Source organism: Nipponia nippon, unplaced genomic scaffold (assembly GCF_047370975.1).
Source record: "Nipponia nippon isolate SJK-2023a ecotype South Korea unplaced genomic scaffold, ASM4737097v1 scaffold_7, whole genome shotgun sequence".
Lineage (NCBI taxonomy): Eukaryota > Metazoa > Chordata > Aves > Pelecaniformes > Threskiornithidae > Nipponia > Nipponia nippon.
In genome coordinates, this window is record NW_028262391.1 from 31,215,569 (window position 1) to 31,229,058 (window position 13,490).

The 13,490-nt window shown below is 38.9% G+C and overlaps 1 protein-coding gene across 7 annotated transcripts in view; it reads left to right on the top strand.

Annotated features, from left to right (window-relative positions):
• Window positions 1-12,810, top strand: part of RSPRY1 (ring finger and SPRY domain containing 1) — a 38,850-nt gene extending 26,040 nt beyond the window's left edge. For 6 of the 7 annotated variants that reach the window (XM_087739437.1, XM_087739438.1, XM_087739439.1 and 3 more), the window contains exons 10-16: window positions 1,105-1,220; window positions 2,241-2,384; window positions 5,200-5,311; window positions 5,996-6,098; window positions 7,635-7,787; window positions 9,958-10,062; window positions 10,998-12,810. In XM_087739437.1, the coding sequence (XP_087595563.1) occupies window positions 1,105-1,220; window positions 2,241-2,384; window positions 5,200-5,311; window positions 5,996-6,098; window positions 7,635-7,787; window positions 9,958-10,062; window positions 10,998-11,094 (830 nt within the window). In that variant the 3' untranslated portion in view covers window positions 11,095-12,810. Of the gene's footprint in view, window positions 1-1,104; window positions 1,221-2,240; window positions 2,385-5,199; window positions 5,312-5,995; window positions 6,099-6,974; window positions 7,273-7,634; window positions 7,788-9,957; window positions 10,063-10,997 lie in introns of those variants that run through there. The other variant, XR_015700469.1, reaches the window with a different exon arrangement.
• Window positions 12,811-13,490: the final 680 nt, after the last annotated feature.

Sequence of the window (13,490 nt, forward strand, 5' to 3'; positions counted from 1 at the left end):
TCTTTGCCCCGTATTTCCTGTAACCCACACTTCAGCAGACATGCTGGGTAGCTTAACAGTGCAGCTCTGTCTCTCTGTGGAACAGCTGGATTACTGACATATCCTGGTGACAGTCAGTACTGTGATTGTACCTCAGCAAGTAAAGATATGGTCTTGTAATCAAAAGTGAAAACTGTTTGACAAAGCACTTTACTTGATCTATCCTTTTGGATGACTAACAGTATTCAAATTTGCTTTTTTAGTTGTGATTTCAAGGGTGAAGCAACTCTGACCTTGTAGTTTCTAATGCCTTTTAGATAAATTTGGGTAAAAGGTCTTGTTGGGCTTTATGGGGCTTCAGCCAGCTCATGGAATGCCAATGTCAATTGTGTTTACTAAACATCTGTATAAATGTTGTAGCAAGCTTAGGATATATGAAGGGTCCTAAGATAAGATCTCTGATTTATAAATTAACATGCATGTGTCAGCAGTTTGACACCTGGCAAGAGAAATGCTTCTGATCCTTCTGTGTGAAAAGGGGATGCAGGGAGAAAGAGCTGCTTTGGCTCAGTTCAAGTTCATCACCTACCTGAAAATTAGAGGGTAAAAACTTTAAATCCTTGTTTTCCCCTTCCCCTTCTTCCCTATCCCCAAAATCTTTTCCACTGTGGTGAATCAGAAAAACTCTGCCAACTGAATATACAATACAATGGTAAATCCTGACACAGTGCCATCTTGGTGTGAACTTAGATGCCTTACATTTGCCTGTGGGTTTCCTGAAAGTAGTAATTCAAGGCCAGGTTGGATGGGGCTTTGAGCAGCTTGGTCTAGTGGAATGTGTCCCTGCCCATGGCACAGGGGTTGGAACCAAATGATCTTTAAGGTCCCTTCCAACCCAAACCATGCTATGATAATCAGATTGTAGGAGCTCTAGTCAGAAGTATAGGTCCTGTTCTCATGTACACACAGTGTATTGGAAGCGATGCTGTTTGCATGCAAGCAAAATATCAATATTTCATTCAGTTATGCCAAAAATTAACTGGATCCTAGAGAGATTGCCACTGTGTGAAATGTTTAAAATAAGGTTTTGCTGCAGCAGTGATTAAAACTAGTTTTATTTTCCAGTTTTAAAAGAAGGCAGGCAGTTTACATATGAGAAGGTTGACTTGACCAACATTAGGGCTATGCTGAACAGTAACGATGTCAGTGAATACCTGAAGATCTCACCACATGGATTAGAGGTAGGATGTCACTTCATGATTTCAATCTAAAGGAGTCTGAAGAAAAAGGCAGGTTTTAACTATTTTTGTTTGCTACTTGCTCCTGTGATTTCCCAGAATGAAACAAAGTTCTCTGCCAGCTTTGTATAGAAAACTTGATTTGTCAGAGGGTTGTAACAGAGGAAACGGCCTCAAGCTGCGCCGGGGAGGTTTAGGTTAGACATTAGGAAAAACTTCTTCACCAAAAGGGTGGTCAAGCATTGGAACAGGCTGCCCAGGGAAGTGGTTGAGTCTCCATCCCTGGAGGTATTTAAAGAATGGATAGATACGGTGCTTGAAGACATGGTATAGATGGACTTGGCAGTGATAGGTTAACAGTTGGACTCGATGATCTTAAGGGTCTTTTCCAACCTTGACGATTCTATGATCACTACACTGATCTCAAGTGTAAAATGTTCACAGTAAAGTAACACCTGTATCTGTGCCCTGAAACTTGAGAAAAGTGAGGAGGATTCTGAAGAGTCAGTTGGCTTTTCACTCATTTTGCCTAAAATTGTTCACAAAGTATAATTCCTATTGTTTGTCCTGTCTAGTCTTGAAAAGCCCATAGCAGTAGGATTTTTGTCTCAGCCATATGTTTGTTTTTTTTTTTCTTCCTCTGTTACTTCTTCTAATTCACATAACATGGAATACCTCTCTGTCCTTTCTGTCAAGAGTCAGCTAACAACCGATGGATGACTTGGGTCTTCCTGTCTTGGTTGTCTTAGTCTTTAAATCTTTAAGTTGGCTGTGTCAACTCTCTCTTTTGTTTTTGGTGTGGTGTTTTTTTCCCCTGTGGCTTACCATTGAGCAATTTTCAGTCTTGCCTACTTGCTAGTTTGTGTGACAATTATTGCTATAAAGAGAGGTCACTTTCTGTCTGAAGTGCCTCTAAAATTATGCTGGTGTATTCTTACATGCAAGAAACTTGAGCCAGGAAAGAAAGGGGCTTGTTTGAATGCTAATTTTATAGAAACTTAACTTTTGGTTTGGTTTTGGTAGGCTCGATGTGATGCCTCATCCTTTGAAAGCGTTAGATGTACGTTCTGTGTCGATTCTGGAGTTTGGTACTATGAAGTTACAGTCATTACTTCAGGAGTGATGCAGATAGGATGGGCTACCAAAGACAGCAAATTTCTCAATCATGTGAGTACATGTAACATCATCTAGCTGATGATATAACTTCAGTATTTTTCTACTTACAACACCTATGAAAATAGCTCTGGTTATTCTGTGGTAGTAACTGAGCATTTCCATTCAATTTTTCTGTACTTTCATGAAGCTATTTTTGCTTAAGTTAGTGGTACAAGAAAAGGCTGTATTGTCATTGCTATAGACTGACAGTGTTCACACAAGTAATGCATAGCTGCTAGCAGTAATGACAGCTTGTAATCTACTTGCTGTTGTCTGGAAGCTACAGGGAAATGGCTTATTTCTTATGGCTTAGTCTCTTCTTGGAAATTCTTTAGATAACATCAGTGGTTACTGTCTGTTGTTTTTTGTGAAGTAAACAATTACTAGGAACCTAGCAGATTATCATGCACTCACTTATGCAGGTCACAAAGCAGACATTTGACTATACTCTTTAACATACTTTCATATTAAACTAACTTTCACAAGGGAAATAATTATTTAAATTGACTCTGGGATAGCATGGTATCATTGGATCTGCTGATAGCAGTAGTATGGTACCATTTGGGTATGTGACAGCTTCTTTTTAATTAAAAATAAGTATTACAAAAAGACTTAACCCTCTACCTTCTTGCCTTTATTCTGATAATATAGAATAAGTACACTGTCTTATTTTATAGTTTGCTTTGCTGTCCCTCTCATGTAGATAACTTAATATCTTATTCTTAATTCTAAGTATTCTTCTTCCTATTTTACTTTTAAAATTATGTACTTACTAGCATTAAAGCAAAATGTGCCACGTGCACATGAAGTCCAAACCTATAGTCAAAGAATAATCTCAAATGTTTGTAGAGATGTAACTAGGACTTCTTTCTTAAATCTTCATGGTAACTGTACAGCTGTTGTAAACTCAGTATGCTGTAGCATATTTGCTTCAGTATTTCCATAATACTAAGAAAGCGTAATGATTACTACCCAAAAAGCTTCTCTGCTTCAGCTTAGAGAGGACTTTCCATATTATCAGCCTTCCAAACTTCCATTTAAGTTCACTAAAGTGCAAGCTAGAATTTTAGTACAAAAGGTGTGTATGGCCCAGCCTACCACCATTAACCAGAATGGAAATACAGGGCTGGGATTTTAAGTTGACAGTACTACTGGCTGAGCTTCAGTAAGAAATATGTGCTTAGCCCTACTTTATTGTTGTAATTGCATGGCTTTCTGTTTCCACTTGGAATTTAATTTAAGAGAAGAATTATACATACATATATATATATATGTATATAAAACATAGAGATAAGCAGTTAAAACTGCTTCTTTCCGATTATTATAGAAAAAGTCATTCTACAACTGAGTCAAATGCAGAAGCTAATATGAAGATAAGCCAAATACATACATGTGAGTAAATATTGATGGTGAGGGGATATGAGAGAAATACATCAAGGAGATGAAACAAACACCACTGGCAAGAAACCAACAGGAATGGGAGAGTAGCTTTTCTCACCATTTAACTTAAGCCTTCCTGTGAGTTCAGTGGTCTTGCTCCATTTCTTCATGTACATAGCATTGTCCTCTGCTGGTGTACAACACGCATCTCTCTACATCACATCCAAAGTCTAGTCTCACATTTCTAGCATGGAATTGCAAGTGTGATTTAAATTTAAAAACAAAACAAAAAAACCACAACCAAACAAAAATACCATACAGACCTGTTCTCAGCACAGGCATTGTAGACATTGAGTGTAATGGAAACTGTTTGAAATAAAAGGCCATGTGTCTGCCTTTAGACTGCTAAGAGGCTTAAAAGATTTTTCCTGCTTACTGTTAAGGAGCTTGGTGTATATGCATTTTTCTGTGTGTGCTTCCTGTAGAAGTTAGGAGAATAGGAGATGTCACATTTCTGAGCAGGGTGATTTTTCTGTTGCTACAACTGTTTTGCTGATGGTTAAGTGCTGCTGTTACTTAAGTTCATTAGGTGTCTACTTGAAATATAAGGATATTATCTTCTGCATATGTCACAAACACAGTCATCAGAGTAGCCATATGCTCTTTATTTACAGCATGCGTAACAAAGTCTAGTCCTAAATATGACATTAAACACCCATTAGCTCAGCTTAGCTTTAATTTGGGACATCTGAGGCTTGTGTAATCAGCCACTGTCTAGTATTTGCACTTCAGACAAACCATGCTGAGCACAAGGAAGTTCTCTTCCGTAATGCTTTTGGGTTTCGTGTTTGCATTCTCCTACATGACATATTCTTCTCCCAGTCTGAAACTTTTAGTTTTGCATTTGTCTTGGACCTTGGGACTATCACTCGATAACCTTTTCACAAATTGAGGGAGGGTGGTGCTGAAACGGACACAATATGCAACAAATTCAGTGAAGGGACTATGGGTTTGTTCTCTGTGTACTGTATGTTCTGGTGGCACTTGGATATCTTGTGGGGGAAGGTATTACAAGTCTGGTATTGGGACTTCAAGATAAGAGAGTGGTTACGCTTCTATGTTGACTTTTTAAGATGCAAAAAGTTAGCTATTTGGGTACTAGCCTTGTGATTTTTTTTTTTTAACAGTTTAATAGACAGGAGTGATTTGATCTCAGAGAATGAAAAACGCTTCGGTGATGACATTCCCTTCTTCAACCTTCCTCACCCCAACAAATTCCTTTTGATGTGAAAATGAAACTAAGACGAGTTTGAAAAAATTCTCTTTATGGGGGTGGGAGAAACCCTTTCCTGCTCTTGGATGAATGGTTTAGTTGAATAAAAATAAACTTTAGCCCTTCTGTGTGAGGAATGGCTGCAGACTGATATGCTTTACTCTTTTTCTAAAGGAAGGTTATGGCATTGGGGACGATGAATACTCCTGTGCATACGATGGCTGCCGGCAGCTGATTTGGTATAATGCTAGAAGTAAACCACATTGCCATCCCTGTTGGAAAGAAGGTATTCAGTCCATCTTCTGCTGTTTATCCTAGCTGGATTTCTGCACAGGACTTTTTGCTCTTACAGGTGTCTAGAAAACAGTTTGTTACAGGTGTGAACAGAGCAGTTACTGCCTAATCCTGATGATACTAAAGGTTTAATAATTATTGTGCCTTTACTACTACTTGCAGTGGTTTAAATGTACAAAGTGGGCACCATGCTCTTGTTCCACAATCTGTGTAAAGAGATGCATGCTGTGCTTGTGTGAACTGTGCCACCGTCTCTTCTATTAAAAATGTCTCCTAAGGATAGCTAAATTAAAACACCTCTTAAAAATAAATAGCGCAAGCATATTGGAAATTGGACTTTAGCAAGTATGCGTTCTGAGGGTATCTTCAACGGGTGTGAAATAGCCAAGGAGGGACAGAGTGCAGCTTTTTTCTGGCTTTGGCAAATACTCTGCAATACTTCTACAACTATGTAGTATTAATGCTCTGGCAGACTAAAATTTTTTTTTTTACTATTTTGTCCTGGGTTTTTTTCTTTAGTTACTGTCTGTATCAGTGTTTCTTCCTTTATGCTTTTGCAAACAGTTCTTTTCAAGTGAGATAACTCGTAGTGAGATACATGATACTTAAAACAATAACTGTTTCAGCTGTTGGCATTTAACAGAAGTGAAATCTTTATCTTTGTCTTGCACGTAAGGAGACACAATAGGATTTCTGCTAGACTTGCAAGAAAAGCAAATGATCTTCTATTTAAATGGAAACCAGCTTCCTGCCGAGAAGCAAGTATTTTCATCTGCTGTGTAAGTATGTGCTCGTTTTGAAGGACAGTGACCTCTATGGATAATTGTTTTAATTATATGAAGTGTTTCCTATTTGAGATGTAAATTCATATTTACTTACCTGAAGCCATCATTAGGCAGGTTTTCCAATTGAAAGTTGCTTAGAAATCAGTGAGAAGGATATAATTTCACAGGTGGATTTCATAGTCCAAAATAAATACTTTGGACCTTCTAAAGGTAGGTTCAGCTCTGTTTTCTACTGTCAAACTAGCACAGCATTGAAATAGAATGAGGCTGTAGCAAAGATGAACAAATTTCTAGTAGTGCTTGAGGAATTCTGATCTTTTAAAAAATAAAGCCTCAATCCTGTAAATGCTGAAGCATGCGTATTAACTTACTGCCATTCACTTGGGCCGGTTCCTGTAGTGGCATATTGAATATTCATGGAAGGACGTCTCTTGGTAGCATTACAGAAAGGTGTTAGACTTATTTTGCCAAATCTGTTAAAATTAACACATGGCTAACTCCTCTGACTCATGGAGAAGTTCAGCCTTTCAGTTCTGAAAAGATAAGGTGGTGTGATACTTGAGAAAGGAAGCTTCCTATACAGCTTAAGTAAACATTACAGTACTTTGTAAATTAATACTACTGTGCTAATAATTTCATTCATGTTTTCTCCTCAAAATGAAGTTCAAGATGCAAGCAAAGAGTAGGTCAATTTAAAGAGTTGCGGAGTATCTTGTCTGTTCAGCTTGCAGTACCCTGTTCTTCATGTGGAGTATGTCATTTATATACTGAACAGATTTTGTTACTTGGTTAGAACTTAGGGTATTAGTCATCTTGGGCCCTTTCAGTAAATAAAACTGAAAGAGGTGATAGTTGTGGTGTTTTTAAAAGGTGTCTGTGTGGCTGTGAAGACGAGACAGCTGTCCTGAGGTAATCCTGCAAGGGCAAGGAGGAACAGATGGGCATTGTGCTAAGAGAGCTCAGACCTGGATTCACCCTGCACAGGACCCACACAACAAGTGTACAAGAGTTGCAAGTTCTCCAGATTTGTGCCTGCTCAAATAAAGCAGCAGGAGCGGTGGACATGGAGGTGTCCCTTGCAGTTGTCCCTTGCTGGTTGACTGCTCCTCACAACTCTACTAAACAGCAGTTGTTTGGAAGAAAAATACTTTTTCCAGTGCTGAAGAAGGTACCTGAGCTGATCAGTGTAAAGAGGATCAGGTTGTAGGCTCTTCAGATGTATGTATCTGCTCTCAGTGTAAGTGTGACTAATGCTAGTTGTAGAGTAGGCAGCCTTTATTGGCTGACTCAGTAGTAAATTCAGATAAACCCTGATAGTAAATTCAGAATTTGAGAACTAAACAAGGAAAGTATGTGCAGCTGAAACTGGATGTGTTAGAGGTTTGTCTCCCAATTAGCTGTAGAACACTTCTATTGAGGGAACTTGTCTCTTTGTTTCAGGGTATATTTTTGTCTGGTAATAGTAGTAACATGTCTGGAAAGCTCTGTTATTAAGTCATTCTACAATGTCTGTTGTTCATCATATTGCAGATCCGGCTTTTTTGCTGCAGCTAGTTTCATGTCCTATCAACAATGTGAGTTCAACTTTGGGGCAAAACCTTTCAAGTACCCACCATCAATGAAGTTTAGTACCTTTAATGATTATGCCTTTCTGACAGCAGAAGAGAAAATCATTTTGCCCAGGTAATCCTCCTGTCTAGTTTGAGTGTGTTTGCATATGGAGAAATAAAATGCTTCACTTCTGAGTTGCATAGTCTTATGTTGTACTTGGCATGTACTTCTATGGGGTCATGCCTCCATAGGTCTCTTTCAGAAAAGGATTAGACCATAGGCTTCAGTGCAATTTAATGTGTAGGGCAGGAGATATACAACCAAAATCCATTAAATTAAAATAACTTTTTGTAATAGTAAGCTAAATTAAAATGAACTATTACTGCACAGTAAACTGTTTTTAGTATAAGTGCCTTTTGCTGTCTAAGAATGATTAGGTTGGTTGAGGAGGTATAGTCTTAATTAAAAAATGATGTCTTATTTAAAATTGATCTAATTTGTGATGTGGGCAGCATGGAGGTACTGAATGATTGTAAGACTTGAAGTTGTCCTTCTTTTCTGATCCAGATGAAAATTTCCCCATTTGTGAATGATAGTACTGACAAAGGTTATTCAAATTTAGAAGTGCTTCACCACCTAAATATAAATCAAGCCAGATAGAAACAGGCTTAGATACACTTTTCCTTGACTTACCAAACTTCTGGCAGGAATGAAAACTAACAGTTCTTCTGATTTAGGTCATTAGTAATAAAATAATTTGCTGGAACACAAACAGTAACAGTATACAGTGTAATCAGGGATACAGCATACCCCAGATTTGCAACTTTGTCTAAAGATGGCCTTCTAGAGTGGTGCTGGTGTAGGTAGTTGAAATAATCTTTTGTTACATCTAATTAAGTGGGGGCGGGGGTTCTGGAGGTGGGTACCCCTGGCTATAATAAAATTTAGAGGCTGGTTTTGAATTATCTAGCTGTTCGCTGAAGTGTACTTGTGGTACTTGTGTATCTTAGTGTTTAAAAAGAAAACAAAAAAAATACCTTACTCTTGGATCTGAGTCACGCATTGGCAAAGTTTGAGGCTTGTGATATTGTACTTATGCAGAGAAAATCAAATGCAACTTGCAAGACCATTTTGTATTTATATGTAGCCAGAGTAATTTGCACCTGCTTGTGACTGCAGGTGCTTTAAGTGAGAGTCTGATTTAATCCCTTAAGATGATCTGTTAGTTATCATTCTTGGTCAGCCCCCTTTTCAAATTAAGTGTTCTTCTGCCTTATTAGTATCATGCACTTAGATGACGGGTTTTGCAGTTTTTAGTTGATGATCAGATGTGATTGTTATTGATGTCATTCTGGCACTACTCTAGCAATGTTTAAGCATTAGCTGTGAGAGCTGTTACTTGATTGTGCCAGAAGGTGTAGAGAGAAACTGGGGGAAGCTGGTTTCCTGTTGATGCCTGACTGGAGAAACTTGGCCTCCTGTGTTAGAGCCTATTTAATATGTGATAGCACTGAAAGGCTCCATTCAAGTTTGGACACTGTTGCTCTTTGTATAGAGAAAGATCATCCCTGCCCTACAGCCTGAACTGTTTGGAAATGATAAGCCTATACTAAATTAAAAGATAGCTTTGATTTTAAAAGTGATAGGAAAAAAGGTAAGGGCCTGAGTGGACCCTAATTATCCATCACAGGAGTTAAGATAAATTCATGTAGAGTTGTGCTGAATTTAATGCATCTAGTGTGGGGCATAGTCTGGGCTAGACACGTCACCCTGCCATTGAACAGTTTTGATGTGTAGTGTATGTGTTCCAAACGTGAAATGCCTTATTTCATCAAATAGGGGATTTTTATCCATTTACACTCCCTTGTGGCCGTTGCCATACTGGGCTGTTGATTTTATTTTCAATTTCTATTCTTTTAAACTGTGTTACAGCATTACAGGATTTCTGAGCTTTGATACATGGGTTTGTGTGGCTTATTAAGGTTTTTTTTTAATTGTTAAAAGTACACAGATACCAAAGAAGAAATTTTTTGAAGTGTTCAGCTGTGGGAGCTAGAAGAATTGTAATCTAACACCCTCTTTGTCCCTTTCTGACAGACCAGAATAGGGAGTTGAAGACTGTTCTGAACATCTCTGGGTGTGTTAAGCCTTTCTTGTGGGAAGTTATGATCGATGTTTATCAGCAGTAGTGTTGAGTAGCACAGGCCAGTATTGCATTGGTCTTGATGCAATATTCAGAATAGTTAAGAATCTATCATTTTGAGTCAAACTAATGTGTGTGTGTTGGGATGTCTCTCTGCAGACACAGGCGCCTGGCTTTGTTGAAGCAAGTGAGTATCCGAGAGAACTGCTGCACGCTTTGCTGTGATGAGGTAGCAGACACAGAACTCAGGCCATGTGGACACAGGTAAAACCTTAAAAACAACCCAAAACCAAAGAAACAGAAAAATGTGTGTATTTGACATGCAGCTTGGGTGAGACCAGATGCAGTCCCTGCTTATCTTGATTGACTCCCCAGCATAAAGGAAACAACCCCTCCTTTTAAGGATGTGACAGATAGATGTTAAGCATAATATTTCCACTGTTCCCCTCGCCCTACCCCTGAGCAGATTTAATCCCTAATTGTGTGTGTGTTTGGGGTTGGGGAAGTACTGTGGATATGTATGTATGCTACCAAGTCTTAATTCCCTGATATCAAAGGTTTTACTGATGAGTACTTGTTTAGTACTGGTGCTGTGAAATCCAGATCACATGAGAGCAGAAAATTCATTATATACTCAAATACTCATTAAATGTTCAACAAATGGATTTTCTCAAGTCACGAATTCCTCTAAAAGCTAAAAATGGGACAGCAGTATGAGTAATACCATAATAGCACTTCCCTGCCTTCAAGCAGCCTACTAGGAAATTAATCCAATTAAGTCCAGTTCCTTAGTGTTTTCAGAGCACTCCTGTAAGCAGTCTTGCCATGGGTCTAGATGCTGGAAAGTTAAAGAGATGTGCCCAGTGTGTGTCAACAAGAAGTGGAGACAGCCTCAGGCAGGGCAGTGGGACTGCTGTTCTCCAGACCAGAGCAAGTGTGAAGATTAACAAAAGCATGCAAGTGTAATCCTGACCAACTGCACTAGCAGTCTCAGGTCTGTAAGATGCTGAGCAGCAGGAGCTTCTCTCAAAGCCTGTGGATCCACAACACCTGACTTGCAATTCCTAACCTCTGTGCTGAGAGACTTACCTTGACTGTGTTCCTAGCAGGCTAACCGAACTGCTTATACCTGGATTTTTTTTTTATTTGGTTTTTCATACTGTAAATGCAGGTTTTAACTGATTTTTCTTCTCCTTCAGTGACCTGTGCATGGAGTGTGCCTTGCAACTGGAGACCTGCCCTTTGTGTCGACAGGAAATACAAACCCGAGTCAGACAGATCTCTCACATTTCATGACATACGTGGAGAAATACCGCAGACTTGTTTTTAATGAACTCCAACCAGTACTGAAAGGGGAAAGCATCTCTAACCAATCCTTACGCACATAGAACCATAGCCACAGCCAGATTTCATGCTAAACTGTAATCTGTTTATCTTAAAAATGAAATCTTTAATAGGCTATTTCAGGTTGCCAGCAATGGGAACTGGATTCAACAGTAAGGAGAGCTGGTAGGTCAGCGTGCTATGGCTACTGGTTCCTCCAAGCAAGACCATAGGAGAGTGTTTCTTCTTCCCCCTTCTCGCCTGTCGCAAGTGCTGAAAAAATTTGCACTGGAAGTACGTGTACAATGTGTTTTAGAAAAGAAGAGAAAAGAAATATCTCCTAAAACAGGGCTGTTCTGTCTTGTGCTCAAAAGTCTCTATTTTTGGCAGAAGTCAGTACTAAAAAGAGAATGCCAATGTTTTCCTGTTTAATGTAGCCTCCTGCTGGTCAGAGACTCTGTATTTTCCAACAGTGGATATTAAACTGCTCAAAGACTTAAACTGTACACAGACTGATTTGAAAAGACAGTGTGGAGACTGTAGAGAAACTCACACATTTTAATAACTTGGTGATTCCAAAGAATGTTCTGATTTGTTTTTAAACGTTAAAAGATTGGTGGTATTTTCAAGTACATAATGTTTCTGATGCTTTTAACTTCAGTACCCACATTTTTTTGTGAGGATATAATTTTCGGGAGGTATTCTTAACTAATTATAATGCTGGACTGGAATTAATTTGATATTCTGGGTATTTTTTAAGGTATCATCAAACATCTTTTTTATTCAGTGTTGGTTTTGAAAGTTATGTTCACTTTGGAAATATTGAGCTATCTTAAAAGATAGGAGGATAATTTGGGGCCAGTTTATTTAAAAAAAAAAAAGTGTTATTTGGATAGCAAGTTTGGTCTTATTCTGTAACTCTTTAAAAATGCACCTTGCTTGCCACGTGTCAGTCCTGCTCTGAGCAGGTTTGGGGCCACACTTCATATTTTTGGTAGGGGTCATACAGTGGGAATCTCTGCTCCACTTTAATTACACATTTGTGACATTTGTATGTTAAGGATGCATTTCAGCAGGCAGCTTTTGACTGTTTTACTAGGTTTCTACAAGGAATCAGGGTTCACAGCTGGTGTCAGTGAAATAGCACAAAAATGGATGGTTATGCTTATTTTGCACCAACTGAGGATATGACTCGGTCTCTTCCAAGACTTGTACAGGTTGCTTTTTTTAAATTATCTGGCTATATAGTAGAACTTTACTAATTCACACACAACTTACACCAAAACCATCCCACTTCTTGGCAATGATTCAACAGCAGAGGCTGTTGTAGTGAATTCTCATGCTGCGATGTATCTTATTTTTAAAATTGTTTATTTATCTTTATTGTACTATCAAGTATTAACAGAGCTGAGGCTGCTGCTTCTTGCTGAGCACCCTTGCTTCCTACTGACCTAAATAGGAGCTGAGAGCTCTGCATACAGGTCCCAGAATCAAGCTCTCTAGCAACTTCTTTCACCTTCTGCCTTTGCTAACTCAAGGGTGCTGAATTTCATCCAGAGATTTAAAAAAAAAAAAAAGGAAAAAAGTGTCTCCATTGAACCTCTTGGGTACAATGTGTGAATTAGGAAAGTTCTGTCCATCATTTTCTTGTTGACTTTTTTCCAAATACAGACTGAATCTAAAAACGGAGTGCTGGTTAGTCTTTTTGCTAAAATGTGAATTCTCTTCTGCCTTGGATGCCTGTTTTGATTAAAGTTAGACTGGCAAATCTGTGCCATGGGGACCTCATTCCCTCCCTGACTGTACTTTACAATGTTTTGCTGTAATCCACATTGCCAGTCAGGGCTGAGTCCCTTCATGCTCGGTGCTGAATGAGCAAACATATGAACACCATCACTGCCACAAGGATCTTGTAATTTCAGAATCACTTGAAACAAAGTTTTAAATGCTTCCAAATGCAATGATAGGTTTTTATCCCTAAGGTACAAAGATACAAACCATACTTTAGGGAATAGGTGGGACAAACATTTTGAACTCTGCCTTAATAGATTCTAGTAACTTCAGGGCTTTGGTTTCCCTGGCCAGGATTAACTGAGGTAAAATTTTCGGAAGTGCCTAGGACTCCTGGTTTGTATCAACTGCTGTATGAGATTAAGCTCTTAAGGCCCAGGTTCACAAAGGCTTCTAGGTGTCTGGTGTCCCCTTGAAATGGAGGTGACTTAAGAGCCTTGCTGCCTTTGTGGACATGGGACTAAGTGCCTGCGTTCTTTGTTGAAAAGATGTGAATGCTTTGGAAAATTTTGCCCCAGACAGTCTTCCATGCAACTGGTGTTGGGCAGAGGATGCCAACGGCACCAGAGGAGGGAGCT